Source organism: Odontesthes bonariensis, chromosome 24 (assembly GCF_027942865.1).
Source record: "Odontesthes bonariensis isolate fOdoBon6 chromosome 24, fOdoBon6.hap1, whole genome shotgun sequence".
Lineage (NCBI taxonomy): Eukaryota > Metazoa > Chordata > Actinopteri > Atheriniformes > Atherinopsidae > Odontesthes > Odontesthes bonariensis.
This window is the reverse complement of record NC_134529.1, coordinates 17,851,300-17,877,115: the sequence shown is the minus strand read 5'-3', so window position 1 is coordinate 17,877,115 and position 25,816 is coordinate 17,851,300. Positions and strand designations below refer to the sequence as shown.

Genomic DNA, 25,816 nt, shown 5'->3' with positions numbered 1-25,816 from the left:
AGACCTGTAAAGCAGGCTTCTCGCTTTTATCTCCTGCCAGCTGGTCTGACAAGAAGTTTGTCTCACTTACCTCACATCTACCAGGTGTCACTGCAAGGGTGTGGCCGCTGGAGTCATCGGTTTCATTGTACTTTTTAAAAAACTGATTTGCGTCTAAACTGCCCGGCAGATTAGAAAACGTAGAACAAAAGAGACTATTGGCAACTAGTGAATGTGTTTCCAGTATTGTTAAAAGTCATCATTATTAAAAACAGAAGCTGCAGGCAATCTGGCTCAGGTGAAAAAAGCCTTGGGTGAAAACATTTCGGCAGCCATAATACTGAGGTTAAAAGCTGCAAACGGCTAGAGAAAGGGCTGCGCTGCTGGTCTTTCCTGTCTAATCCTAAAAACTTGTCTTTGAGTAAATGGAGCAAATCTGTAAATAAGAGCAGATGTCCACAGAACATGTCAGTTGATGGATTACACACTACCAAAAATGTCCATGTCACACTAAGAGTGGATCAAGCTTGTATGGGGGGATGTGCAAATAAACAGTCGATGCCGTTCTCAAGTCTTTCTTTTTCAAAACTGAGACCAACCCAAGCTACGCTCTGTGGATAGATAGCACAGCAATACTCGCAAACAATACTAAAAAGATTATGGTTAGGGCTAAAATACCTTATTTTTACAATGCAGCACCAAACCTTCATGGGTGCTATTTTGCTGATCAAAGCTGCGTGATCAAACTTTGCCACTTCCTGGTAGACTTTCGGCGGTAACATCTCTTGGTCATAGTTAGGGCTAAAGAAAAGATACAAGATTCAAGCGTTTATTGTCATATTCACTTACAGTACATGTTAGAAACACATTCCTGTACAATGAGATTCTTCCTTTGCAAGAATGCAAGAATGCTTATAGATTGGAAGGGCACAATAAAGTAAAGGCAGAAAAAATACAATAGGAATATACATACTTAAGTACGTAATTACAAGTCGTAACTACCTGTATGAATGAACAATCCATTGGCATGTTTTGGGGAGTTGGACAATGTGCACATCAGTGTCCACAGGAGGGATATTCTGCACGTGAATCAGCAAAGTCTGTGTCGCTAATACAAATTTGTGGCTACACAGACACCTGCACAGAGCCTGGTGCTAAGATCATGTCGGTGCAATGTTGATTGTGTTGTATTAAGCAGCATTTGCCCATCTATGGATGAATGCTATATAAAGACAGATTTGTTTTGGCAACAGAGCAGGCACATTTAAGGCATTAGGGAGGAGAACAAGGAAGCCATACGGTTGGAGTCCTGAGTGCTGAGAGCTTCAGTTTCAACTTTAAAGATTAAACCGAACTGATCTGAGGAACCTCACGCGTGCCCCTCTAACTTAAACTTGGAAGTAATCGTTTGAACAAAATAAACTTGTTATCAGGTAAACATGTAAGACGTCCCACAAGAAAAGACAGTTCCTCTCAATACCACTATACAGCAATGTTTGATAGATGGAGAGAATGAAGTGACAGTCAAAACTCCTCTGACATTACCTGTGAGGCAGGGAGGGATTTTTCTTTCTTTTGTTTTCTTTTTCACATTCAAATTTAAGCTGACATCATGTTACTCCTGCTTGTTTGAACCAGTAGGCAGAGTGAAAAAACGGACACCAGTCAAACAATTACATATAATGCATCTTCCCACGGCAGCTTGTAACTCTGTACACAAAGGTAACAATACAAAAGACGTGACATTACATTGAAAAGAGGCATTACAAACAGCTGACAAACCTTTTGCACACCATCACTGTGTCAATCTCTTTAAAACTAGTTACTTTTTGAAAAGGTTAACTGACGGGAAAGGTTTTCTTTTGAGAAGCGATTACAGTTTAAATTTTAGCATGCTTAAAAAAAAAAAAATCAAACATATCTAAGCTTCATGATTTAATACGTAATCCTCGCATGTTTAATCCAAAAGTATACAGATTTTTATTTATTTTATTTATTTATTTTCCTGAGGTGGTAATTCTTCGAGAAATAGCCAGCGAAGACTTTGCTTTTGACTTTTACTGGGACAGAAACAACAACAAAAAAATAACATGCTGGTTGGTTTTGGATGTTTGGAGGCAATGTTTGTCAGGCTAGCTGCTTCTGAGTTTCCTGTCTAGTTCATGCTAAGCTAAGCTAAATGGTTACTGCAGAGATAAAATAAAGCCCAATTCACATCTACGCGGGTATTTTTAAAACACGATGTTTCTTGCTTTGTTCTCAAACAAAAAAAGAAATCCCATCTGCATAGCACTGTTTCAGACCTTCCTCCAAAAAAAAGAAAAAAAAAGAAACCACAACTCATTTGAAGGGCTATCAAGGGCATGCCAAACTAATAGACATTTTCAGCTGTTTCTTCTCTGAAGTTTTTGGTAAAATACTTGACCAACTTTAGGCACAGTCTCTACTGCCACCGGAAGAACAGCTTCATGTAGACAAAGGAGGTAATATCTCACAAGCAGATGTCACAAACCACTCTCTGGTTCCCCCTGTTTACAATTCAAGAGTGCAGAGGTCGTTAATATTAGGATATTTCTATCACGTTGAACCAAATCTTTACTGCAAACATGTCTCATAAACTTTTTTACGTCATTATGTTCAGCTGTGTGAGTAAAGTTGAACTTGTGCCTGTGGGTGCACCCCAGGTGGTAAAGGGATAACTCCCCCTCTCAGCGGGTCTCCAGCCCCCTCTCTAAACCATTCGGTTCTCACACCCAAAATACTTTAATTGGATTCTACACGTGCCTTAACAGTGAGCGATGAGCCTGACCTAAAAGCACACACGTTTATTGATGCGGGTGAGAACAGAGAAGCAACACAAGCGAAGTGAATAAGGCTACGGCTACACGAAAACGAAACGAGGTTTTTTTTGAAAACGGGTACGAAAATTCTTGCGACCACACGGAAACGCGCTGCTGTCCAGACGAAAACGATGAAACGATACAGTACACACGCCACTGTGTCACGCCACGCTGTGAGACAATAGAGAAGTGTTAAAATTGGCTCCCAGCGTCAACGTGTGACTGACGCAAAAACGTTTTAGCTGTAACAATGGAAACGAAACGAGGCCGTTTTCAAACTTTCCCACTCTGGAACCCGTTTTCAAAAACTATCGTTTTGGGGTAGTGGGAACGCCGGCTCCGTGTGGCCGCGACAGCGAAACGATAAGAAAAAGTATCGTTTACAGTGAAAAACGTTTCCGTGTAGCCGCAGCCTAAGGCCGCAGCCTAAGGCTGCGGCTACTCGTTTTTCACTGTAAACGATACTTTTTCTTATCGTTTCGCTGTCGCGGCCACACGGAGCCGGCGTTCCCACTACCCCAAAACGATAGTTTTTGAAAACGGGTTCCAGAGTGGGAAAGTTTGAAAACGGCCTCGTTTCGTTTCCATTGTTACAGCTAAAACGTTTTTGCGTCAGTCACACGTTGACGCTGGGAGCCAATTTTAACACTTCTCTATTGTCTCACAGCGTGGCGTGACACAGTGGCGTGTGTACTGCCTCGTTTCATCGTTTTCGTCTGGACAGCAGCGCGTTTCCGTGTGGTCGCAAGAATTTTCGAACCCGTTTTCAAAAAAAAACTCGTTTCGTTTTCGTGTAGCCGTAGCCTAAAATTCGCTGAAAATACTATGGATGAGCATCAAGTGTTAGTTTACAGTTGTAGCCCTCCTAAAAACAGGGATAATTAACAGTTCCCACCTGTGGCTGAAGCAAGCCTCACTGAGCTTTTGCCCTGCCACATCTTTTCTCTACCCGTGGGGGTAGCTACAGCTTTATTAAGCCTATTCAGAAACCCTGAGGTGTGACTCCTGGCCACTGCCCGGTTTTCTCCTCTGGCTGGTTCCTGGCTGTTTCACACCTCCAGGAGGGACTATTATCCTGTCAGAGGGGTACTCTTCACAGCGGGGTAATGATTCATCCCGTGAATATCACACTCCTTTACTTATTTTGTTGACCTCTGCAGCGTAGAGTTCACACAGAAGTGCAAGTGGTGGTTGCAGATGGTTGATGGAAATTACAACCAAATAGCCACAACATTTAGGACATTGCGTAAACTGCAAATTAAGGCAGAATGACCCGATTTGCGCATCGTTTAAGCTGTATTTTTCAGGCACTGAAGCCATAGCCTTTTTCAAAAAATATAGGGTCATTTTAAATCTGATGGTGACAATAAGTTGTGATGTAGTGGAATATCTCATATTGAATAGCCACAGATCTGTAGAACGGGTGTAAAAAGAGCCCTGAGAGTCTATAAGACAATTGGGATTTGACTCCGTTTTCACTCAGTTTGATAACGTACAGTCTCAGGAAAGATAGTAACTGCCTTGTCCGGCCTGGTTTGGGAGGACAGGACAGAAACACACACAGAGACAATTCTGTGGTGGAAATCACTACATGGGCTCAGCAACACTTTTGGAAGTTATGGTCACTAACCACTGTTTATGACTGTATCCACAAATGCAAATTACAACTGCACTAAGCACAGAAAAAAAAAAAAGAAAATCCAGCAGCACTGCCCCCTTCTCTGAATGTAAATTCATTGAGGAACTGAGGTGAAGTGGAAAAATGTTCTGTGGTCTTTCGAATCAAAATTGGAACAACCTCTTTGGAATCATGGATTCATTATTCTCCAAGATAAAGAAGAGAGAGACCATCTAGCCTGTTAGCTGCTTAGAGAGCCCAATATCTGTGATGACATGGGGGTATATTAGTGCACATAGCATGTGTAAGCTCCACATCTGTTAAGGCACCGTTGATACTGAATAATATTAACACTTTTTAAGCAATGCATACCCCATTACCCGTGAGCAGCTTAAATTCCAACATGTTTCTCTATGACACTGCAAAAAGGAAATCGTTGAGCTTTCAAACGATACATTTGATATATTCTTTGTCCCGTTTTTTTTTATTAAGCATAGGTTTGAATTGTTAGCAACTAATTGTTTTTATTCATATCTTGCAGAGTTTCGACCATTCCTCAGAAACAGCGTTACCTGTTACCAAGTGGATGGAAAAAACTGAGCGCGAAGAGGACACACTTATGGAGCGATGGTGCACAATGATTCAGAACTTATGTTGGTCTTTCATCACTTAAGGTAACAAGTTGGATGATGGTTCACAGGTCCCTATTTAGAGTTGATACCACTGTCATGTGAAACCAAATTAGTTCTGAAATAATCCACAGAAACATCTTAATATTATTCTCGTGCAGCAAGGATGCGTTTGAAAATGAGCCAATCCTGATATGATTATCATTCGATCTGTGAGGTGACTTTTAATGACACTCGGAAAAAGGGGTCTGACATCTGAAATTGATGTAACCAAGTGCCTCTAAGAAATAAAGGAAGCAAAAACACATTTGAGGAAGATGCAGCAGATGTCTATTTATAAGAATATGTAGTACATATAGCAAAGCACTGACACTGTGTCAGACCTGCCTATAATTCCTCTGGTTCCTCTTAGAGAATAAAGTCAAAACAAGTTACACGATGTAATTTACAGTGCAAACAAACACCGAACAGGACAAGTTGCACGTGCATCTCAAGGTCCTCCAAGACCTAATTCATGAACCTAAAGCCCATAGGTTAAATTAAATGTAATGCTGCCCCCTACTGGTAAATGCGGGGCGCACTCCACAAAGACTCGAAAAAAACAGCTTTGAAGTTATGTTTTATTTAGTTATTTTTTGAGAAAAAAATACAATGGAAGAATACCAACAAAACAAAGGGACTGGTATAGCTGGTCAGTTTAAAACTAAGTATATAGATTTTAAAAGGTGCTTTAATAGAATTTAAGTTTTAGCTCTACGGGTTTACAAAACTTGTCTTAAAGTGATAGTTCGGAGTAGATTCACCCTAGGGTCATTTGAACCGTGACATCCAGCCAAGTAGCCCACCCAAAGTTTTTCCGATCTTGGCTGAACATCAGCCGAGTTACTGAGTTATCCCGAATAGCTTAGTACAAGCGCTAACGGACCCTGGCAGTATCTCCAAAATTACCACACTAAAATCACATGCCATGACACCAAACTTCTACAGTAGTACAAATATGGTCTGTACTCACAAAACGATATATTTTTGAAGTTTGTACATAGTCCAGGAGTTTATTATTATCAACACAAGCCTAATAGCTTCTCTGCTGCTAAAGCTGCGTCGACGTCACTTCCTTGATCTGGGAGCTTCAATGTAAGATGAGGGTTGATCTACTACTGTAGACAACAAAGCAAGGCTGCTCAATTTCTCCATTGATAAAATGAATTCACAACTCTACAACATAAAAATTCATAAAAAATCATGTAGAATATAGCATATACTTTGTTGTCTACAGTAGTAGATCAACCCTCATCTTACTTTGAAGCTCCCAGATCAAGGAAGTGACGTTGACGCAGCTTTAGCAGCAGAAAAGCTATCAGGCTTGTGTTGATAATAATAAACTCCTGGACTATGTACAAACTTCCAAATGCATCGTTTTGTGAGTACAGACCATATTTGTACTACTGTAGAAGTTTGGTGTCATGGCATGTGATTTTACTGTGGTAATTTTGGAGATACTGCCAGGTTCCATTAGCGCTTGTACTAAGCTATTCGGGATAACTCAGTAACTCGGCTGATGTTCAGCCAAGATCGGAAAAACTTTGGGTGGGCTACTTGGCTGGATGTCACGGTTCAAATGACCCTAGGGTGAATCTACTCCGAACTATCACTTTAAAGGAGAAGTTCGTTTTTTGTTTTTTTTTAAACCTGGACATAATATACATTCATCTACTCACTGATAACAGTTTGGTAAAAGTCGGCGTCCTTCGGACGATATTTAGATATATAGGGGCATCGGCCAATGCCCCCCCTTCACTCCTGCTATATGGATATATGCGGATCTAAATATCGTCTGAAGGACGCCGACTTTCCCCAAACCCTAAGTTCTCCTTTAAGACCAGTGGTACTTTCCCTTGCCGATTCCAGCAACTATATCAAAAAGTACATGGCCAAGGAACACATCCACCTCCCTTCATGTGTGTATTCATAAGAGCAATAAGGAGAAAACATTTTCCAAAAAAAAATAAAAATACACTGTGCATCACTTGAAGATGTAGAGGGAAAAGAACGCTTTCTGCTTTCATCTGGTGAAAAAACACATAGAAAACATTGGGCATCCACAAACGCTGCTTATGTATGACTGGTGGGTCACTGGCACTTTGAGAGAATCTCTTGACAGCTTTTGTAAACTTTCACCAAGCAGTTGAGCCGTGGCTTCGAGCTCTGAAAGGCAAAGACAGGACGCCCATAGGGAAATAGTCAACCTTTAACAACATTGCATGTATTAAAAAAACGATTTAGACTACAAAAACAAGACAACAAACTCAACCAAAACAGGATTTTTTAGATATGGGCACACCTTAAATTCAAGCTTACCTGAAACAACGGCACAACACCTGACACTGCGTTATGTTCTGACGGGTCATTCAACAGCACACAAAGATAGTAGATGATCTGATGCTGCAAAAAGATGCATTAGATATCAATCCAAATGCTCTTAAGATACACATATTATGAAAAAAAACCAAACATCTGCACACAAGTGACAGAGACATAAAGGTGCATGCGTACCATGTAAATAGCTTCATTGATGACAATATCTTTGATTTTGCTCATCTCAATGAAAGTGGTGGTCTCGCGGCCTGAGGCGTAGCTGGAGGACACCTGGATGCCCAAGGAGCCAATGATGAGAAGCGACTCGTGGTCTACTTTGACAAAGTGGATGTGAAGCATCATGCCAATCAGGGTGATGAATATCGCGCTGGTGAGAACAGCCGTGTTCTTGAAGAGGAGTGAAAAGGGTCAATTTTAAAAACGTTCATTTGGCTCTTGTTTAGCGATAACTGAAGCACACCGTCTTACCTCTGTAAAGCAGAACACGACATAGGCTATAAGCCACACAGAGCAGGTGTACACTGTCACCTTACCGATGGACATTTTGGCTGAGCTCACAGTGAACTCCCTGCAAAAGCTAGAGTGACTGTGGCAGTCCAGAGATATGGCTTTTCCACTTATGTCGGTGAAGACTTCGTCCTCCATTGCGCATAAAAAACCCTCAACTTAATGAAAAACGAGCTGAATGAAAGCGAGCATTGATTGAGTTCTCAGACTGTTAGCAACAAGCTAACCTCGGCTATCTGTTGTGAACAGAGGTCAGCGGCATACGAACGCAAAACAATGATAAGACTGTAGCAACAAGGGAAGGGTATAAAACTGTAAGAATATGGCTTGCTCGAAATTATCACAAAATAATAAAAGCACAACTAAAACAAGAGGGAATATCCCAAAGACAAGTGAAGCTGTACTGGTGCAATAATCAATCTCCACTTTGGTTGCACTATTTTCTTCACCGGGGCATCCTTAGAGAAGTTGGAGCTTCAACGAGCGCTGCTGAGCTCCTGTAAAAGGCAGCAAACTGCTTTCGTAAAAATTTAGATATTAAATGCACTTATAAATGTAGCACTTATGGGTCATTCATAGGCTGTATCGGCTCGTATCATAATGTATGACGAAATGTGTGTCAATTTCAGTGTTTGTGTTTAGCTGGCCATGTCGGTTCGGTGTGCGCGGGTATATAACACAAACGGACCCTAAGGAAGCTGGAAAGAGCAAAGAATTGTGGGTAATGTTGATACTTAGCTCGATGAACGTTCTCTTGTGATTGGCTGTTATTTTGTTAGGCGACAACAGACCCACCAATTACAGCTAAAGAAAACGTCCTGACTGATCCAATTTGGCAATACTCGTTCTTTTCGCTTTTTAAAATTGCTAAGTTGCTTTTGTAGGGATACTTTCAGATTTCAAGCGGGGAGTGAATGCTAGCAAGTGTACTATGATTATAGTTAAATATCCCTCGTCCTTAGAGACCGGCTCTCCGTGCAAATAGGAAATCCTTCATTTCCCAAAATGCAATGTATTTCTACGACTTTTGACCTCTGGGTAAAAACAAGCCGATCAGCTGATGTAAAAGCAACAACATCTACTAGGAGTTGCTGATACAACGTAGCTTAGCTCGGCCGGTTAACTTTCTCCCCGACGTTAGCTATATGTGGCAGTCGGCAGGATGGTGCAAGATAGGGGACGCGTCCGGTTTTAGACTGTGTCGAGGCAGCGTTTTAGTTGACGAAGCGTCCCGTCGGACTGTTAGCAACTGCTAGGTCAGCGGACCGAAATGAAGGTTGTTTGTTTCATCAGGAGTGTTTAACTTTGTGTTGTAACCAATGTTAGCGAACGACCGTGTATTATTGAGTATCACGGTGTGTTATGACGAGCATACAGGGCTATAATAACTAGAAACTTGGCATCGTTTGTCGAGTTGAAGCGTCTTTACAACAAGACAAAAGATGCGGGGCTGCTAATACTAGCGAGCAAGCTGTTATGCCCAAACAAAAAAAAGTCATTAAGGGTTACGAGTTTACTTACTTTTGATTAGTTATATTAATATGAACCAGTTATTACATCAATCAGTAGTAAGCTATAGTAGTAAGTAAGTCATTTTGGGTATGAGTGAATTAGAATTTATTTTTGTAGGGATTTGAACAAAAAGGTTACATGACACTTGCTCATAGAGATTTACCTAAAGGTATCATAAACGTATGTCCTCCTGTACGCTGGTTTTGGAATCCCTGTTATTCGCAGGTCCACCTGAAGTTAAGGTCCCCATTTGTTATCAAAACTAGGGGTAACAGCCTGTCCTCAGGTTTAACATGAGTGGTCCAAGTCCAGCTGTGGATAAAGGATTGAACCCAGTGCTCGTCTGTCAGGAGAGTTATGCCTGTGGTGGGTCAGATGAGGCTGCGTTTGAATGTGATGAATGCGGCAGCTTGCAGTGTGCCCGCTGTGAACTGGAGCTCCATCGTCAGGAGCGTATGAGGAATCATGACCGGGTTCGGATCACACCGGGCCACGTTCCCTTCTGTGACTCCTGCAAAGGTGACAACAGCTGCGCTGTCAGACTCAGAGCTGTGGTACGCTGCCAAGGCTGTAAGATCAACCTGTGTTTGGATTGCCAGAGACGCACTCATGGTGGAGTCAACAAGAGGAAGCACCCTCTGATACCGTATCCTCCTGCCAAAGCTCCTCAGGACAGCGGTGTTACTGCTGGGGAGACGGAGATGGAGATCCTCAAATCCAAGCTGGAGAAGGTGTGCAGCTTCCTGCTAGTTGATGAGAAGGAAGAGATGCAGGTAGGCGCCTGAAAAACCAATCAAACACTTAGCAGCACAACATTTTTTGTCATGTTATGATACAGAAGATGATTTTGTCTGGATTCCCAGATGAAGGATGAGGAGGACTTTGTTAGCAGACTGGACTGCCAACCAGATGAGCTCCTGAAGGTGGTCTCCATCTTTGGCAACACCGGGGAGGGCAAATCCCATACGCTGAACCATACCTTCTTTCTTGGAAGAGAAGTGTTCAAAACCTCCCCCACCCAAGATTCCTGTACTGTGGGTGTTTGGGCAGCTATGGACCCTCTGCACAGGGTGGTGGTCATCGACACCGAAGGGTTGCTTGGCGCTGGTACGAGACATAAAACTGATTTTTCTTAATTTTGTGAGATATAAAAAAAAAAAACATTAACAACCATCTTTTTTTCACTCATCAGGAGCTAATCAGGGTCAACGAACACGTCTTCTCCTCAAGGTACTGGCTATCTCTGATGTGGTTATCTACCGAACACACGCTGACCGTCTCCATGACGATCTCTTCAAGTTCCTCGGTGATGCATCAGACGCCTACTTGAAACATTTCACAAGGGAGCTGAAGGCGACTACGACCCGCTGTGGCCTGGACGTTCCGTTGTCCACCCTGGGCCCTGCGGTGATCATCTTCCATGAGACCGTCCACACCAAGCTGCTAGGATCAGGTATCAACCCCGTTCATGCTTTTACCATACTGACAACTGGAATGCATCCCATTCCTTTGTTCTCCGTTTGACTCCGTCTGTGTATGTTGTCCAAATTTAGACAAACCGTCTGAATCGGCCGACCGTTTGCTCCAGGAACGTTTCAGGAAACTGAGCCTGTTTCCGGAAGCTTTCAGCTCCATCCAGTACCGCGGGACTCGGACCTACAACCCTCCCACGGACTTCAGCGGTTTGCTGCACAGCCTGGAGCACCAGCTGGATAACAACACCACCCGCTCGCCACGTTCTGCAAGTGTCATCTACAAGGCCCTGCAGGTAGCTATGCTTGCTTCCAACAATGTGTCTGTATCATGTCGTAATGGGATATCTCACATCTTCAAATCTCCTCGTTGTTTCAGGCCCTGAGTGAGCGCTTCAGTGGAGATATTACAGATGAGCATATGACCAGCAACTCCTTCTTTCCGGATGAGTACTTCACCTGCTCCAGCATCTGCCTCAGCTGTGGGTATGTGTCTCTCTGCTCACTGTGACTAAGCAGAAATTGGTCTTTGCAAAACACAGAAAAAAACATTCTCAGCTGTTACAGCAGCAGTCTAAAGTTAGTTTGGTCTTCGGCGCGTAAATGCGGCCCCATCTGGTTGAGATCAGGTTACCGACTCGTCCATCTCCGAATATTCTTCACCCTTCAAGAAATCCTGAGTTGCTACAGCAGCATGTCGGAAGCATCCTCCAATCAGCTTTCATTCATCCACGCTGAGCTCATTAGTGAAATTTTATTTTTTCTGTCTCTTTGTCTCTGACTCGGTGACCTCTTTTTTTTTTTTTTTCAGGTCAGGCTGTAAGAGAAGCATGAATCATCTGAAGGAAGAACTCGACCATGAAGCCAAACATCGTTGCCGCTACTCTGCACAGTACGACAACCGCATCTACACTTGCAAGGCGAGTACAAGCACACCGGCGCGCGTGCATGTGGTGAAGTACGCCTGTTTTGTCAAGGTTGTAAGCGTCTGTGCTGAACTCCTCAGGCCTGCTATGAAGGAGGAAAGGAAGTAATAGTGGTTCCCAAAACGACAGCCTCCTCTGACTCACCGTGGTTTGGCCTGGCCATCTACGCCTGGTCGGGGTGAGTGCACAGAAACCTTTGGAAGATGATTGAAAACCGCTTCATTTCCAGCACAAATCTGATTCAAGTAAAAAATAAAGCATTGGCAAACATTTCATTGTGCGTTCCACAGTCATTGTTAGCTTGTTAATTGCTATATATATATATAAAAAAAAATGCTGCGCCACAGTCTGTCCACTTGAGGCTGAAAGCGATCTGTTTTTATTGTCTTTGTCCAGATATGTAATTGAGTGTCCCAACTGCGCTGTAATCTACAGAAGCAGGCAGTACTGGTATGGTAACCAGGACCCTGTGGAAACAGTGGTCAGGACGGAGATCCAGCACATCTGGCCCGGGGTAAGGCCACAGTGGAACGAAGTGAATTAGATTCCGCTTAAAACCAAACGGAGAAAAAATTGAAGCCAAGACTTCAAAGACCTCTAAGTCAAATCCTCTTAAAGGGTTGCATGGGGGAATGTAGGCGTCGAGGAGACTCTCACACAACAGCATTAATCAAAGTGATTGGTCAAAAGATGAGCGTTGAAATGAAAATGCCAGCGAAGCGTGAATCTACTGTGCTGCCTTTTAGAAATGTACAGTCGGAGGTTGTCATGTTACTTTGAGTTACCCTTCTTCAAATGTGATTTAAATTGTCTGCTGGGAACATGCGCCGTGACTTGCTGCGTTTGCTCTCTTTTCAGTCGGACGGTTTTCTGAAAGACAACAACAATGCCGCGCAGAGGTTGTTGGACGGAGTCAAATACATTTCTCAGTCCGTGTCTGAACTCAGCGTCAAACCTGCCAAAGCGGTCACCTCCTGGCTCACCGACCAGATCGCTCCCACCTATTGGAAGCCCAACTCCCTTATCCTGGTGCGTAGCCAAAAAAGTGTTACGAGAAGTCTAAAATAATACGAGCACAAAAAGTCTTATTCTGTGGATTTCTCTGCCCGAAGCACAGCATTTAAGACACAACCCAGGGATGATCGAATGAGTTTAACAAGACGATGCAGAAGATATTTATCACCAGTGCTCTTTACAAGGCGACAACTGGCTGTAAGCTCGGGTATGTCATTTTTTTCCCTAAATGCATCTCTCATTTGTTGCAGAATTGTCAGAAATGCGCTGAGGAGTTCCAGCCCAACGACACTAAGCACCACTGTCGTGCCTGTGGGGAGGGTTTCTGTGACGCCTGCTCCTCTAAAGCCCGGCCAGTCCCGGAGAGAGGCTGGGGCCTCGCACCCGTCAGAGTCTGCGATGCGTGCTTCCACAACAGGGGCATCTCAACCGGTCGGTATATATACTAATCTCCATATTTGAATGAGACAAAGTTTGACCACCGTGCGTCGGTTTTTTTCAAGGTTTCCTGGATCGGATTCTTGTATCTGACTAAATTTTGCCCTGCTGTAGAGTTACTGGATGCTGCCTTGGAGGAAGAGGGAGGCACCCTGATAGCCAGGAAGGTTGGAGAGGCTGTTCAGAACACTTTGGGTGCTGTAGTTGGCGCCATCGACATCCCTCTCGGTGAGCACAAGTTCTGCCTGCATTATCAGTACAACGAACACTTCAAACTGAAAATATCACAAATTAAAAAGGATGGTTAAATGATGTTGAAACCAAATGAGAGCCATGCTAACTAGTGCCTTTTTTCACGGGGGTCTCCAGGCCTAGTGAAGGATGCAGCTCGCCCGGCCTACTGGGTCCCAGATCAGGACATCCAGTCCTGCTGCGAGTGCCAAAGGGAGTTCACGCCACGTCTGTCCATCCACCACTGTCGCGCCTGCGGCCAGGGCGTGTGCGATGACTGCTCTCAGGAACGCCGCCCCGTGCCATCCCGCGGTTGGGACCACCCGGTCCGGGTTTGTAACGGATGCACCCAGAAACCTGGGGACCTCTAGCAGGACAGGAAGCAGGGGGTCAGAGCAGGAACGGTTAAAGACGCGAGCCACCGCGGAAAAACTGGAAGGGAGAACATTTCGAGTCTGGATAAAATACTTCAATTGGAGTTTTCTAGCTGCCTTTAGACTGTGGGAAGTTGGACTGATGTTTATTACTTTTTAACGCTGGCATTTCAGTCCCTTGATTTTATCTTTTTTTTTATTATTATTATTTGATTTTGATATGCTTATTATTTACACTGTGAGGTATACCAGTCAGAGCGAGACTTGAAATTACAAAAAGACGGGAGACAAAACTACTCGGAGAAAAGATCACGCTCGATTGCAGCTGACTTCAAGCGACTTTCCACGTGTCCTCTTTAATAGATCCTTTCAGAATTGTGTTTGGGCACACAAATCCTTTGCCCCTTTTTGACAATCCCTGCCAGTTTGACACACTAGTACTATTAGCACCTTTTTCCTCTAGTTCTGAGCTACTCGTTTAAACCGTTTCAAAAGAGGAGTACTGACTGATATTATACTGACTGTAGCCATGACTTGTTGTAAGATGGGTTTCTGCAGGATCTCTTTTAGCTAAAGGTCAGGATTGGCTTTTTAGGATGGAAAACCCTGGGAAGTTTTAAGCACATTTAAGATTTATACTTGTCTGAACAATTCTGAAGCTGTTTTCCTCCAACCCTTCCCTCAGCCCTGACGGCATTACCTCTCTTGCCACCCTTTTAACTCACGAGGGGTCATATTAGAACAGTCGGAAGGCGCTGGTGTACTGTAGCATCAAGATGCATTCCATATCGTATAATTACTTAGTAAAACTAGCAAGACTACCTACATCATCCCTTGTTCCTGTGTGGTCGTGCACCTAAACGGGCCGATGACAAGACAACGGCCTTAATAACGCTGTCCACCATAACTGCGTCACTTTTACACGGAATATGTTGGGGATAGTTTACTGCAACAGGGAAATGTTTCGATTATATCGCTTTTAAATGTCAAAACTACTATCAAAACTTTCACAAGACTAGTTTGACTGCGGCAGAATCAAATGCAACAGGGACTGCTTTTATAGAGTGGCTGGCTCACAGTAGCAATAAGGCACAGAAAAGACTTTAGTCTTGAGGCTGGCCCCTCAAAACAGGCTATCTGAGGAGTAATCTTTACTCGTCAACTCAGGCCGCGCGGCTGGTTAGCTGGGAACTTTTGACGAGCCGCAGCGCCGAATAAGCCGTGTTTGCATGCATTGCGACTGGATATCATATAGATATGACACACGATGCAGTCGGGCGTTTCACTAAAGGCCTGGATATAGAGATTTGACTGTGTGAGAGTCGGCTTTGGTTGTGAAGTCGACACATAAGCTGAAATGGCCGACTTTGACTCGAGTCAGAGAATTCGCTTACCGCTGCTTCTATCTCAGTAAGTGACGATCACCTTATATCACACGGAACCAGTCAATAACTCATGTTTATGTATTCTCATACAGTAAGTATTAAAACTGCAGAAACTCTTATCTGTGTGTGTGTGTGTGTGTGTCATTGCAGCGCAACAATGATGCAACTGGTGAGCATGTTCTCTAAAAGATTTATTCTCGGACCACGGCATGACAGTTAGAAAGCACAATGATTTACAACCCACACAGATCATTGCTTTTAAAATTGGATTACTATCATCCTAAATCCCTATTAAATCATCGGCAGCCATGTCGCAAGTAAGTGCACTTCTGGAAGAACGCAGCACTTCTGTAGTCAAAAAAAAAAAAGAACATTCCTCTGAGATTCAAATGTAATTTTTAGGCCATCTTTCCAGTCCAGTCTTTATTTTGGATAAAGAAGATTCCTAACTGAGTGAATGAAAGCATCCAAAGTGGTCACTGGTTGAATTCTCGCAACACGAAAAAGGTGCTTCAGTACATGTAAAGGTGCCATCCGATTATTTGCTGCAGCGATATACAAAAGGATGGGCCATCGTTTTGTATAAAATCATCAATCTAGTTGGGACTTTAAAGGAAATGGCATTAAAAAAAAAAAGAAAATAAAGGAGAACCAAGGTGACATACTGGTGTTTAGAAGCACCAACACTTCTAATCTGGAACAAGGAGTGGTGTAAAATGAACATAAAGGGACCTTTAAATCGGATGAAGTGATATTTTTCACAGTGTTGCCCACTTTTCTATAAACTGAAAGCAACAAAAAAAAAAAAGGTTAAAGATTGCACGGGGTTGGGCGTCCACGGCTCTTTTTACGCCTGACATTAACATGCATCTGAGGAGATCTGATCACAAATGGACTTAAAACGCAACCGGAGGCATCTAAACTCTGCAGATTTCATTCAGGTCGAGTCGAGGAAAAAAAACAAAACATAAACCCTGAAAAACCGCTCCGCTCGCTGTAAAAAAGTTACTTTGCTGCCTTTAAAAAGTATCCAGGGCCGAAGATCCACGCTTTGTAGTCCGGCTTCAGATCATGCGAGTTCACCACAGCAGAAACGGTCGCACAGCACAGTCAAAGTGGAGTCTGACTAAGTTGCCCCGTCAGTCCCCACGAGTTCTCCTCCGGCCTCGTGAAGTTTTCCATTAAGAACAACAAAAAGGTGTTGAAGGCGGCATAGGACAGCATTAATTTCAACATTTTGACAGCACCCAGGAGTCGTCGGAACTTATTTTAAATGGACTGCATATTGGCTGATGAGTTAGTCAAAGCACAATTTTAAACACCCCTTATTCATCTGGGAAAAAAAAAAAAAAAATGAAAACGGTCATCTGTTAGAAAAGGCATTTCCACTCTGTTCCTCGAGTCCGGCCACCACCTCTCCTCCCTCCTGGTAGTCGGTGTTGTACGGAAAGTAGTACAGGTCGTGTTTGACGGCCATGAGCAGCCCTGGGAGACCCCTGCAGCCGCCTAAATTGGAGGAGAAGACGACGCTTGGGATCATGTCGTTTGCAGCTGGATGAGGGGACGGGATGGTCCGCAGAAGGTGGCCGTCCTTTAGGCTCCACAGCCTCGTGTAGCAATCTTGACCCACTGTGGGAAGTAAAGGCGAGTCAGTTAAACAGTGGACGTCTGGCATCGTTTAAATCTTAGTGAGTATAACTAAATATGGGAAGCCAAAAGAGACATAATCTGACAGTTGTTTTTCTTCATATAATTTGCATTAAAATTATGCCCTTAGCAAAAAAAGTCAAGTTTTACAGCAGTTAAGCCCCTCCGTCTGTTTGGAATAACCACAAAACATTTCTGTAACCTTTTAATGAGGGAAAACAAATGATGGTGCTTTTGGCTTTCCATACAGATTCATTTTAGTCTCCTACCTGCCAACAGAAGCCCTTCACGCTCATTGACATGGATGGGAAGGTAGGCATGCTCATTGTAATGTCCTTTATACTCCTGCACTGGCTTTGTCACTCGTACATCCCACAGCTTGATCTGCGCATCGGTTCAAAAAGCGGTTAGGTTCAAAACGATTCAGTCTCTTAGCTTTTCCAAACAATTCCTTCCTGTCGCTATCCAAATCGCAGGACCAGAGCATCATGAATACGATATTGATTAAAAACGCATCGCTATCACCGGAAACCAAAATAAGTCATCAACAGTTTAGGAGGAGGACTCATTTGAATATAATAATCTGACCTGGCCCAGCATGTCAGCAGCCAGGAGGTAGTTCTCATCCTGCAAGACTCGCACGGAGGTGATGGCCGATTCTTGATGGAAGCGCTTGGCTTTCCAGCTGTGATCCCTGCGGCCGCGCTGCCGGAGGTCGATGCTGAAAATCTCCCCCGATCTGCATCCGTTAAACAGGACGGGAACCTGGGCACATGACGGTATTATATTTCCTTCTGCTTGGAGTTGTTCTCGGCCACGTTATAAAAACGGCATACAGTGAATCTACATCGACTCTAAATGAAGTTGGAATAACAACTGCCTCACCCTGAGGGCAAACTGCTGAGCCAAGACATCGCTGCCAACGCTGTACGTCTGCGTTCGTCCCGTCTCGGCATCTTTCACAATGACCCTCCGAGACAGGCCTGGAAACGCACGCAGAAACATGACAACCACAAGTCCCGTCAATAATGCTCATCACGGAGTATTCCACACGATGATTCACCAGCACTACCACGCAGCTACAGCTGAACACCTTCCGCATCTATAGAGGCTTGGTGGTTATCAGATCTGATCAGGTGCAAGAAACAGAATGACCGTGCGACTGACCAGTGCTGAAGGTCTTGTCAAACTGAGGATTGAGGCACCAAGCACAAGACCAAGCTGTGGATATCTTGAAGCTACACAGCATCCCAGGCTGATCTGAGAAGAGAGAGTGAGAGGTAAGTAAAACAAGAGTTTCTACAAACCATGCAAGGATACCTAAGCTTGATATAAATTTTAAAAAAGCCCTTTGAAACAAATACCCCCCCCCAAAAAATAAATCTATGAATCAAAACTTTGCAGAGATTGAGCCAAAGGAAGATGTTTATCAGATGAATACTACATGTTTTACCAGAATTGTAGGGCGTGGCTGTATAAATGGCGACACAAATCCAAAGTGAACATCCCAAACGGCGTGAGACAAACCTGGGTTAGAGTTGCTGAAGAGGGAAGCGGGGAGTAAACTGACGCAGCCGGGGGTGTCCGCTGCTCCCACCAGACACAGCCTGTTCGAGGGGTTCAGTCAAGGAAAATGTAGGCTGCCATCACCGAGCACTGGTTAGATTATTATTATTATTATTTTTTTGTTTCATTTGTGGGTTTTTTTCACTCTTACAACGAGTCCAACATAAAAACAAGCGCGTTAGGAACACATGTAAAACAGTTCAAACGTAATGCTTAAAGAAGAGTTTCGAACAGAATGGCATCATTTACAATCAACCTCTCAGGAAAAAAAAATATTCTAAACTACATATTACTGTTGTCTCACATACCTTTGCTTCAAAAACGTTTTAAATCTACCAGACATATTGCCGTCACAACAAGGAATCTGCCATATTTCAAGCCACGTGCCTAACAGAGCTGAGGCATCGTTCTATTTACTGTCTGAAAGTTCTTATCTTTGGAAAACTGTAGGAAATTACTGCTTTGTGTGGATACGAAGTAATTCACATGAAGTGTTTGAGCTGAGCTGAGCTGAGTAAGAGCACTACTTCAGCTGAGGAAGGATACAAAACGTGAGAATCCGGGTAGTTGACCGAGGCCCAGCAGATGGAATTCACCTGAAACACAGAGACATTAATATCAAGACAACGGACCGAACAGACTTTAGAGTGTTGCTCTGAGATGGGCCTCTAGGGGGATTCGGGATAAATCTACACATCAGGCACAAAGTAAGTGCCTCAGCGCTGGTGAAATACTCCCACCTTGCGGTTGGTGAAGTAGAGGTTGTCACACATTTCCACAGACAGAGAGCCCCGGCTGCTGCTGCTGAAGTTCATGATGCCGTACTTGCAGCCGCCGTGAGAGACGTCGTTGACCGTGAACACTCGCTCACAAGCGGAATCCCCCTGAGAGAGACAAGGAAGTAGGAGGATCAAGACGCAACAAGTCACGCACAATAAAATATCTATAGTCTGAGGTGATATATTAGGTCCAGGGTGTTTCCCATGAGTGTGTGTGTGTGTGTCTTCTCACCACTATGAGTCTGAAGTTGTCGGTGTTTGGGCTGCTGTTGTCTGTGCTCTGGATCTCTAGTTTGTGGCGTCTCATTCCACTAACCTTCACCTCATGGATGAGCCTGAGGACCAGTTGTAACCATAGCAATACCCATTAGTGATGTCTGCAGACGATCGCCCCCGCGACAATAGTTTACATACTTGTGAGCATGCATGGTTAGTCTTTATTCTTTTTCGGAGAAATCATCTGGCTTGTCCACAGATCAAACTGTAAAATCCTACGCCAAGACTGATTAGCATCGCCATTAGCTGCCGACAAAGCTCCAAAGGAAAACTCACTCTACACACACAGAACTGATTAGCATTGAAGTTGGCCTTTGGTCTGTTGGGGTTGGATCCTGTAATGCTTTACAGCTGGGGGATATGAAGCAAATATGCACACAGCAGTGGTCTACTACCTGCAGTAGGAGTTCTCAGGTAGCAGCCCAACATGTCTTTTCTGCAGCAGCAGTGAAGTGTTCAGCCCTTTTCGGGGTGCTTTCTGTAAAAGAACAAGATACTTGCCCTGTCACTTCACTTGCATGAAAACCAGGATCCCAGAATGTGTATGCATGCTTTCGGCAAGGGTCTTTCCTTGAATGCAAAATCTGTCCGTGTGGCAGGGCAGGAGCAATGAAGCAGGGCTGGATCTTCAAGTACAACAAACAATAACAGAGAAGGGAAGAAATAGTTTTTCCTCGCAGACCTTCAAAGACTTACTTTTCTTAGTTTCTCATCCTCTGCCAACATCTTGTGTCTCTGCTTCTCTCGTTCTTTCTCCTGCAGCTGCTCTCTGGTGAGCGGGTTGCAGTTGTTGTGTCCAGGCAGCAGACGGAAGTAGCGGTTTTTCTCAGGGTCAAAGTAGAAACCTGGCAACTCTGACAGAAGCAAAAGAGGTCAACTGAGCACTCACATCCTACTTTGATTTCATTTGCAAAGCTTATTGCTGCAATATTCCTCACAATCAGCTCGTCGCTGAATCCTGAATCTGATAAAATGCCAAATTGCTCCCATGAGGCCACCACAGTATTTCTGTTCTAGAGCCTTCTGGTGGGTCTCCTTTACTATTTTTTTTCCTAAAGTCCCTGACAGAGGGTGGAGTTGGGTACAAACCTGGTGCTGTGCTGCTTGATTTAGAGGAAGATGAGGAAGGTTGGGGCAGAGAAGCAGAGGCAGACTGGCTCTCATATCTCCTCTGGGTTGATCTGTTTGATGGTCCAGCATCATTATGTCCATACCTGTCAACAGAAAATACGTTAAAAATCAGTATCAATCATAGGATCCGAGGCATTTTTGGTATGAAGCACTGTATATGCAGACCACATTCTCTTTAATATAACTACCACTGTTCGTCGCGTCCTGACATCTGCCGGTTGCCCCTGTACCATCCATGGCGTTGACCAGCACCTCGGCGCTTGTGCGGTCGTCTACCTTCTCGCCAGTTCCACTTCTTCATCCCTTTTCCTTAAATCCCCAAATCAGGGTTGTCATACCACGTTGTTCTTCATTTACTCCTGCAAGAGTCTACAACGTGCAACGTGTTTACTTGTTAGCTTAGTTAGCAATGTTAGCTAAACACTTATCTAAGCACGTTTAATATATATTTACTGGATTTTCAACGTGAGTTATATAGACAAGTGTTCCAATAGACCAATGAATAAAGTTCAAGATAAACAAGCTTATATTTCTCAACAAACTGATAAAAACGACTATAGTACTCAAGCCTGCTGAGCTTACCGATTCACACACACACAAAAAAAAACAGTATTCCATGTACCTCGAAAATGGGAAACAACTTGAGCTTTGAAAGCGCGAAGTGGGGGAAAACATCACTACCCCCAGGTTTTCTCTATTGCTTGAACAAACAATAGTAAATAGTCATATAGTTCCCTTAACTGAGATGGTCGACGAATATTAAAAAGAGCAAAATATTGTTTTAAAAAAATAATTGTTCGAGAACAGAGTATCAAGAAATATTTTTCATTTTAATATGCAAGCCCCTGCATAGAGAAGTCATGTGAGATGAAAAACTTTCCTGGCTGACCGATGGGGATAACTTTTGGAGTTTTTTATTTTTAGCCATTTAATTTTTTTTCCCAAGTTGCAGGTTAAACCTTCTGTTATCCCAGTTGTCATCAAATGCAACTTAACTTCCTTCCATGTTGTCCCGCCTTGCGTGTCATCCATTGGCTGATTTCTCAAAAGAGGGCTCTGTCGTTTTAGACATTCATTGGTTACTTTCTTAGTCAGACAGTGCTGCATTTTTAGCAGAAGGGAAGTCAGGATTTCCAAAATTGGACTTTTTTTCTTGAAAAGAAATTGCCACAAGAAGCTGTATATCCCTGCCGGTAACTGGGTTATCTCAGCACTGACTTCAAAATTCCACCTCATTACTCAAAGTGGGCAACTTGCCCAGGAAAAACACAATCTATTATTTATTAATTTATTAATCTTGATTAATCACACTTAAGACAAAACACCGTTAGCCTTTTTTTTTTTTTTTACCTAATCTGTTTGTCAAGCAAGCCTAGTGACTTACATGACAGCCAACAAGTGTCAATAACAGAGCAACAAAGCAAAATGTAGAAGCCAGTTTGTTTGTGGTCTCGGACGTCAGAGGGGACTTCGAATGCAGCATATGCAGCGCGTTAGAAATAATTTCCATTTACCAGATTGACGGATATTTGACATGAAAACACAACACATAGTTCACACCTGTTCAACATGTGAACTCCACGAACTTGACTGACTTTTGGTCAGTGGTAGAATAAAAAACAAATGAACTTATAGGCTGTTGCATTATTGATAAAGAACTTCAAAGCACCGAATCCAACAAAACACACAAAAAACCCCATAATGAATATTGTACCATATATATAGCAGTCACGTTGTTTAAAACTGGTCGCTTTCGCGTAATAAAGCTAAATCAACTTAATTTCGCGATGACTCCAATGTGGGGTCTGTTGACATATTTCCTTGAGGCCACGCCTAATGTCTTGATGCTGGTGTTGTATTGGTAGGCAGCACAGTGGACAGGACAGCATTGGCTGTTGTGTTTTTTTTCACAAAGGTCCCAAACTACACCGAGATTTGGATTATTGCGTTACAGTCCTGCATGAAGATGGCGACTGTCATTCATAATCCTTTAAAATCGTAAGTATATTCCTTTTTTTTCTTTCTTTCTTTTCTGTTATTGAAGCATCGCATCGTTTGACTATATGCAGATACGGCGATTTATTTATATATGTTTTTTTTCTCTTAATGAGTGTGCTACATGTAACACATTTGCCGTGCACTTGAGCAGTCTTCAGTTACCGTTGCCTACTTTTGAGGGTTGCGCAATACTAATACAAAAGCGTGCACTTCTGCACAGTATGTGGAGAAAAAGACTTATGGTCCAGCCCGCGCGCACACATTCTCTCTCGTGCACTTGGTTTCACGTAGGAAGTTGTGCACGGTTGATTTGAAAGAAGCGACTGGCAGAAGTTTGCATTGGAGAGTCAAATTTCAATGCAAGTAATGCCGCAAAGCTTCTGCTTGATGCTTGCTGAGGGAAGTTTTTTTTTCTTTGTTTTTTTTTTCTTTGACCTTGTCAAATTCATGCACACCAGGTTAGGATAGGCAATTCACACCGATTCATGCATGTAGAGGAAAACCAGCAATGCGCGATTTTTGTGATCCCTGTAAACACCAGTTTTAGAAAGAAAATAAGTAAAAAAATAAATAAAAAAAAGAAAGAGAACAAAAAACCCCCCAAAAAACCTCATGTTCAAACAACCCAACTTTAATTTTACACGCTTGCTTGTTTCCCTGCTGGCTGACAGCTTGTCATGTGGGATGTGCAGAGTTTGACAGTTAGTACAAGGTGTATTGTGCAAGAAGCTTTATCAAATCTTGTAATCAATACATGCTTTTACTGGAATGAAGATGCTCTTTTTTTTAACATTTACATCTGATGTTGTTCACGTGCAGTTTCCAGCTGCCATTAGCATCACTTCTTTTAGAGCCAATAATATGAGGACAGTTACTTTCTGGATTTTCTTTTTTAATGAAAAAAAAAGGGGGGTAAATGTCCCCTGCAGTCCCCACAATGCTCTTGTTTTGTAGAGCCCCTTTGTTTTCAATAAATACTAAAAAAAATAAAAAACCTTTAAGCTGTTGTATTCCATCATAACAGATTAGGATGTTGAGAGTATACTTTATGTGTTTGCTTTTGTGTGTCTGCAGTTGGGCACGTAGCTCAGCAGATTAGCAGCGTCCCGGTATTTTTCTGGATCCATCTGTTCAGAGAGAGGTGGATGTTAAGAAAGAGAGACTGATGCTGGGGCAGAGGGAGGATTGAGAAGGGGTCGGTGGGGGGTCCCATCTGTCCTTCATGGGCAGCACACCTCCACGTAATAGCTGCGAAAAGGGAAAACAATGTGCCTATGTGTATATCTGGAGCAGGGCTCCATTTATCTTAACAGACATAAATGCATAGAGGTAACATTATAATCCAAACTCTATGTGAGATGATTGTGGGGGGAGAATATTGGCAACCTTTTGAGGTGTAATGTGGTCTACTTTTGAGTGTTCGAAACAATAGACCCCACTGCTCATCTGTCTGCAGGATGTGGACGGTAAATCATACACACACTCCGTGAGGAGGCGGTAATAATCCTGCCTCCTCTTCTCTGAAAGATGAATTCTAACCATCAGCACCTGGCAGTAAATACGTCTGGCTTACTCGGCTCAAACGTGTTTAGCAATGCATATTTTCTTGGCTGATTTAAACTAGCATTTACACAAAGACGTCTTTGTGATTCAAACCTGGGAGGCAGTGGGACTGAATGAGGGGCTGACATGAGAAGTATTCAAATCAGCAGTGTAATTCATATGCAGAGATGTGCGTATTACATGTCCTGCTGCTGTTTCGTGATTAGGTTTTGGGTGTATAATGTGAGAAGGAGCTCAGGTGGGAAATGGTTTGGTTGTGCGTGCACGAGGACTGAGCGGACGTGAGCTGAGATGTAAAAGAGATCAGGAGGGGGAGTTCATGTGTTTGGGACTCCGCGTGTTTGTTGCATACATGTGCAGCCGTGCGCCCCTCCCCCAAGTTTGTTGGAACGGGAGTGAGTGATGGAGGTGGTGGGGGGTGTCTGTCTGGCTGTATTTAGGCCTAATGCATACATTTTATACTACACCCACAGCACGGGGGTGAACCCTGGCCTTTGTCTAATCGAGCTCAGGGAATGGGAATGTCCCAGAATGGTTTCCAGGCTTAAGGAATTATATACCCAGAGACATTTTTTTTTACATAGAAAGCCCCATGCAGTGATTAATCTCTTTTTTTATCTGTTCTGCACATGGAAGTGGCACATTTCCCCCCCCACCTCATGCTTATGTGTGAGACTTGTGTTGGGTGCGCAGGGTATCTATGGTATTCTCATTTGGTGTGGTATTCTTCACTTATTACATTGTGTCTGTTACTGGACACCTCCCCCCCCCCCCCCATTTTAATCCAGTGATCCCACACTGACATGAAACCAGCTATCGTTCAGCTCCCACTCTTTCACCCCCTTCCGCACACTCACCCCCTCCATGGCCAAACAACAACAGATCATCTGATTCTGGGTTTCCCCTCTGCAACACTCCTTCCTTTTTCACTCCCTTTGTGTGCCTTTTTGTGCAAGGACATGTGTGTGCTTGGGCATACACACATCCGTGTGTTTGAGAGAAAATGAGTGTGACAGGGTTTGAAAGGGAACACGTGTGCCTCAGGACATGTCAGACCTCATCCACCCCCAGTCTCCCCTGCCACTCTACCTTATCGCCCCCCTTGTCCTCCTAATTCAGCCCCCTCTCTGCTTCACCCAGTGCTTAGTCTACCAAGTCCCACAAAGACAGCTATCAGCAACCACATGCAGTCCCACTGTTCTCTACTTCCTCCAAGGCCTCTTACTTATTCAAAGCCAGAGCTGGACTTAATTTTCCCGATCTTACTTTTGCCCAATTTGTGGCCATCCTCCTTTGTTTCTTTACAACATCACTATGTGTTTATTGTGTTCATATCTGCAGATATTAGAACATTTAAAAAGATCTAGATACCCATACACTGCTGCCGATTAAGTGTTCTGAATGCTGAGGATTAAATGTTGGGAGGCTCTGCGGCTCCGTAATCTGTGACACCCCGCCTCTCATCAGCTCAGCTCAGCTCAAACATCAGTGAGATTGTTTAGTTTTCCAAACTTGAAAGTTTTCTTCAAGAAACTGCATATTTGTGCGGCAATAA

The 25,816-nt window shown here is 43.4% G+C and overlaps 4 protein-coding genes across 8 annotated transcripts in view; 2 read left to right on the top strand and 2 right to left on the bottom strand.

Moving 5' to 3' along the window:
• Nucleotides 1-6,679: 6,679 nt before the first annotated feature.
• pigh (phosphatidylinositol glycan anchor biosynthesis, class H) lies at nt 6,680-8,432 on the bottom strand. The gene is made up of 4 exons (XM_075459829.1): nt 7,911-8,432; nt 7,620-7,829; nt 7,425-7,508; nt 6,680-7,271 (listed from the first exon to the last, which is right to left on the bottom strand). The coding sequence occupies exons 1-4, from the start codon at nt 8,085-8,087 to the stop codon at nt 7,197-7,199; spliced, it is 546 nt and encodes a 181-aa protein (XP_075315944.1). The 5' UTR covers nt 8,088-8,432; the 3' UTR covers nt 6,680-7,196.
• A 355-nt stretch (nt 8,433-8,787) lies between these two features.
• On the top strand, nt 8,788-15,420 carry zfyve1 (zinc finger, FYVE domain containing 1). Of its 2 annotated transcripts, XM_075459825.1 has the most exons (13): nt 9,837-9,980; nt 10,061-10,234; nt 10,325-10,568; nt 10,654-10,914; nt 11,015-11,229; nt 11,313-11,419; nt 11,745-11,853; nt 11,940-12,037; nt 12,256-12,373; nt 12,718-12,888; nt 13,125-13,305; nt 13,426-13,539; nt 13,681-15,420. In XM_075459825.1, exons 1-13 carry the CDS (start codon nt 9,927-9,929, stop codon nt 13,911-13,913), a joined length of 2,079 nt encoding a protein of 692 aa, XP_075315940.1. In that variant the 5' UTR covers nt 9,837-9,926; the 3' UTR covers nt 13,914-15,420. The 2 variants fall into 2 exon arrangements, with proteins under 2 accessions (XP_075315939.1, XP_075315940.1); XM_075459824.1 differs by having other exon boundaries at nt 8,788-10,234.
• A 60-nt stretch (nt 15,421-15,480) lies between these two features.
• wdr21 (WD repeat domain 21) lies at nt 15,481-21,656 on the bottom strand. Of its 3 annotated transcripts, none has more exons than XM_075459828.1 (14): nt 21,323-21,656; nt 20,889-21,069; nt 20,659-20,783; nt 20,266-20,423; nt 19,965-20,047; nt 19,526-19,628; nt 19,255-19,398; nt 19,061-19,110; nt 18,476-18,555; nt 18,116-18,208; nt 17,834-17,931; nt 17,537-17,713; nt 17,218-17,332; nt 15,481-16,930 (listed from the first exon to the last, which is right to left on the bottom strand). In XM_075459828.1, the coding sequence occupies exons 2-14, from the start codon at nt 20,999-21,001 to the stop codon at nt 16,665-16,667; spliced, it is 1,605 nt and encodes a 534-aa protein (XP_075315943.1). In that variant the 5' UTR covers nt 21,002-21,069; nt 21,323-21,656; the 3' UTR covers nt 15,481-16,664. The 3 variants fall into 3 exon arrangements, with proteins under 3 accessions (XP_075315943.1, XP_075315942.1, XP_075315941.1); XM_075459827.1 differs by having other exon boundaries at nt 21,283-21,323; XM_075459826.1 differs by lacking the exon at nt 21,323-21,656 and having other exon boundaries at nt 20,889-21,267.
• A 955-nt stretch (nt 21,657-22,611) lies between these two features.
• Nucleotides 22,612-25,816, top strand: part of dpf3 (double PHD fingers 3) — a 29,741-nt gene continuing 26,536 nt past the window's right edge. For both annotated transcript variants that reach the window (XR_012768901.1, XM_075459186.1), the window contains exon 1: nt 22,612-22,698. Coding sequence is in view for 1 of the 2 variants with exons in the window: in XM_075459186.1 (XP_075315301.1) it covers nt 22,661-22,698 (38 nt within the window). In the remaining variant the exon portion in view is untranslated. The remainder of the gene's footprint in view (nt 22,699-25,816) is intronic.

Coding starts and splice junctions, on each gene's coding strand:
- pigh (XM_075459829.1), bottom strand. CDS start 8,087: ATGGAGGACGAAGTCTTCACCGACATAAGTGGAAAAGCCATATCTCTG. Junction 7,509..7,619: donor TCAATGAAGCTATTTACATG/GTACGCATGCAC, acceptor ATCTTTTTGCAG/CATCAGATCATCTACTATCT. Junction 7,272..7,424: donor GTGTTGTGCCGTTGTTTCAG/GTAAGCTTGAAT, acceptor TTTGCCTTTCAG/AGCTCGAAGCCACGGCTCAA.
- zfyve1 (XM_075459824.1), top strand. CDS start 9,755: ATGAGTGGTCCAAGTCCAGCTGTGGATAAAGGATTGAACCCAGTGCTC. Junction 10,569..10,653: donor CGAAGGGTTGCTTGGCGCTG/GTACGAGACATA, acceptor TTCACTCATCAG/GAGCTAATCAGGGTCAACGA. Junction 12,889..13,124: donor AGCCCAACTCCCTTATCCTG/GTGCGTAGCCAA, acceptor CATTTGTTGCAG/AATTGTCAGAAATGCGCTGA.
- wdr21 (XM_075459828.1), bottom strand. CDS start 21,001: ATGAAGAAGTGGAACTGGCGAGAAGGTAGACGACCGCACAAGCGCCGA. Junction 19,111..19,254: donor TCTACTTCACCAACCGCAAG/GTGGGAGTATTT, acceptor TCTGTGTTTCAG/GTGAATTCCATCTGCTGGGC. Junction 17,333..17,536: donor CTGCTGACATGCTGGGCCAG/GTCAGATTATTA, acceptor ACCGATGCGCAG/ATCAAGCTGTGGGATGTACG.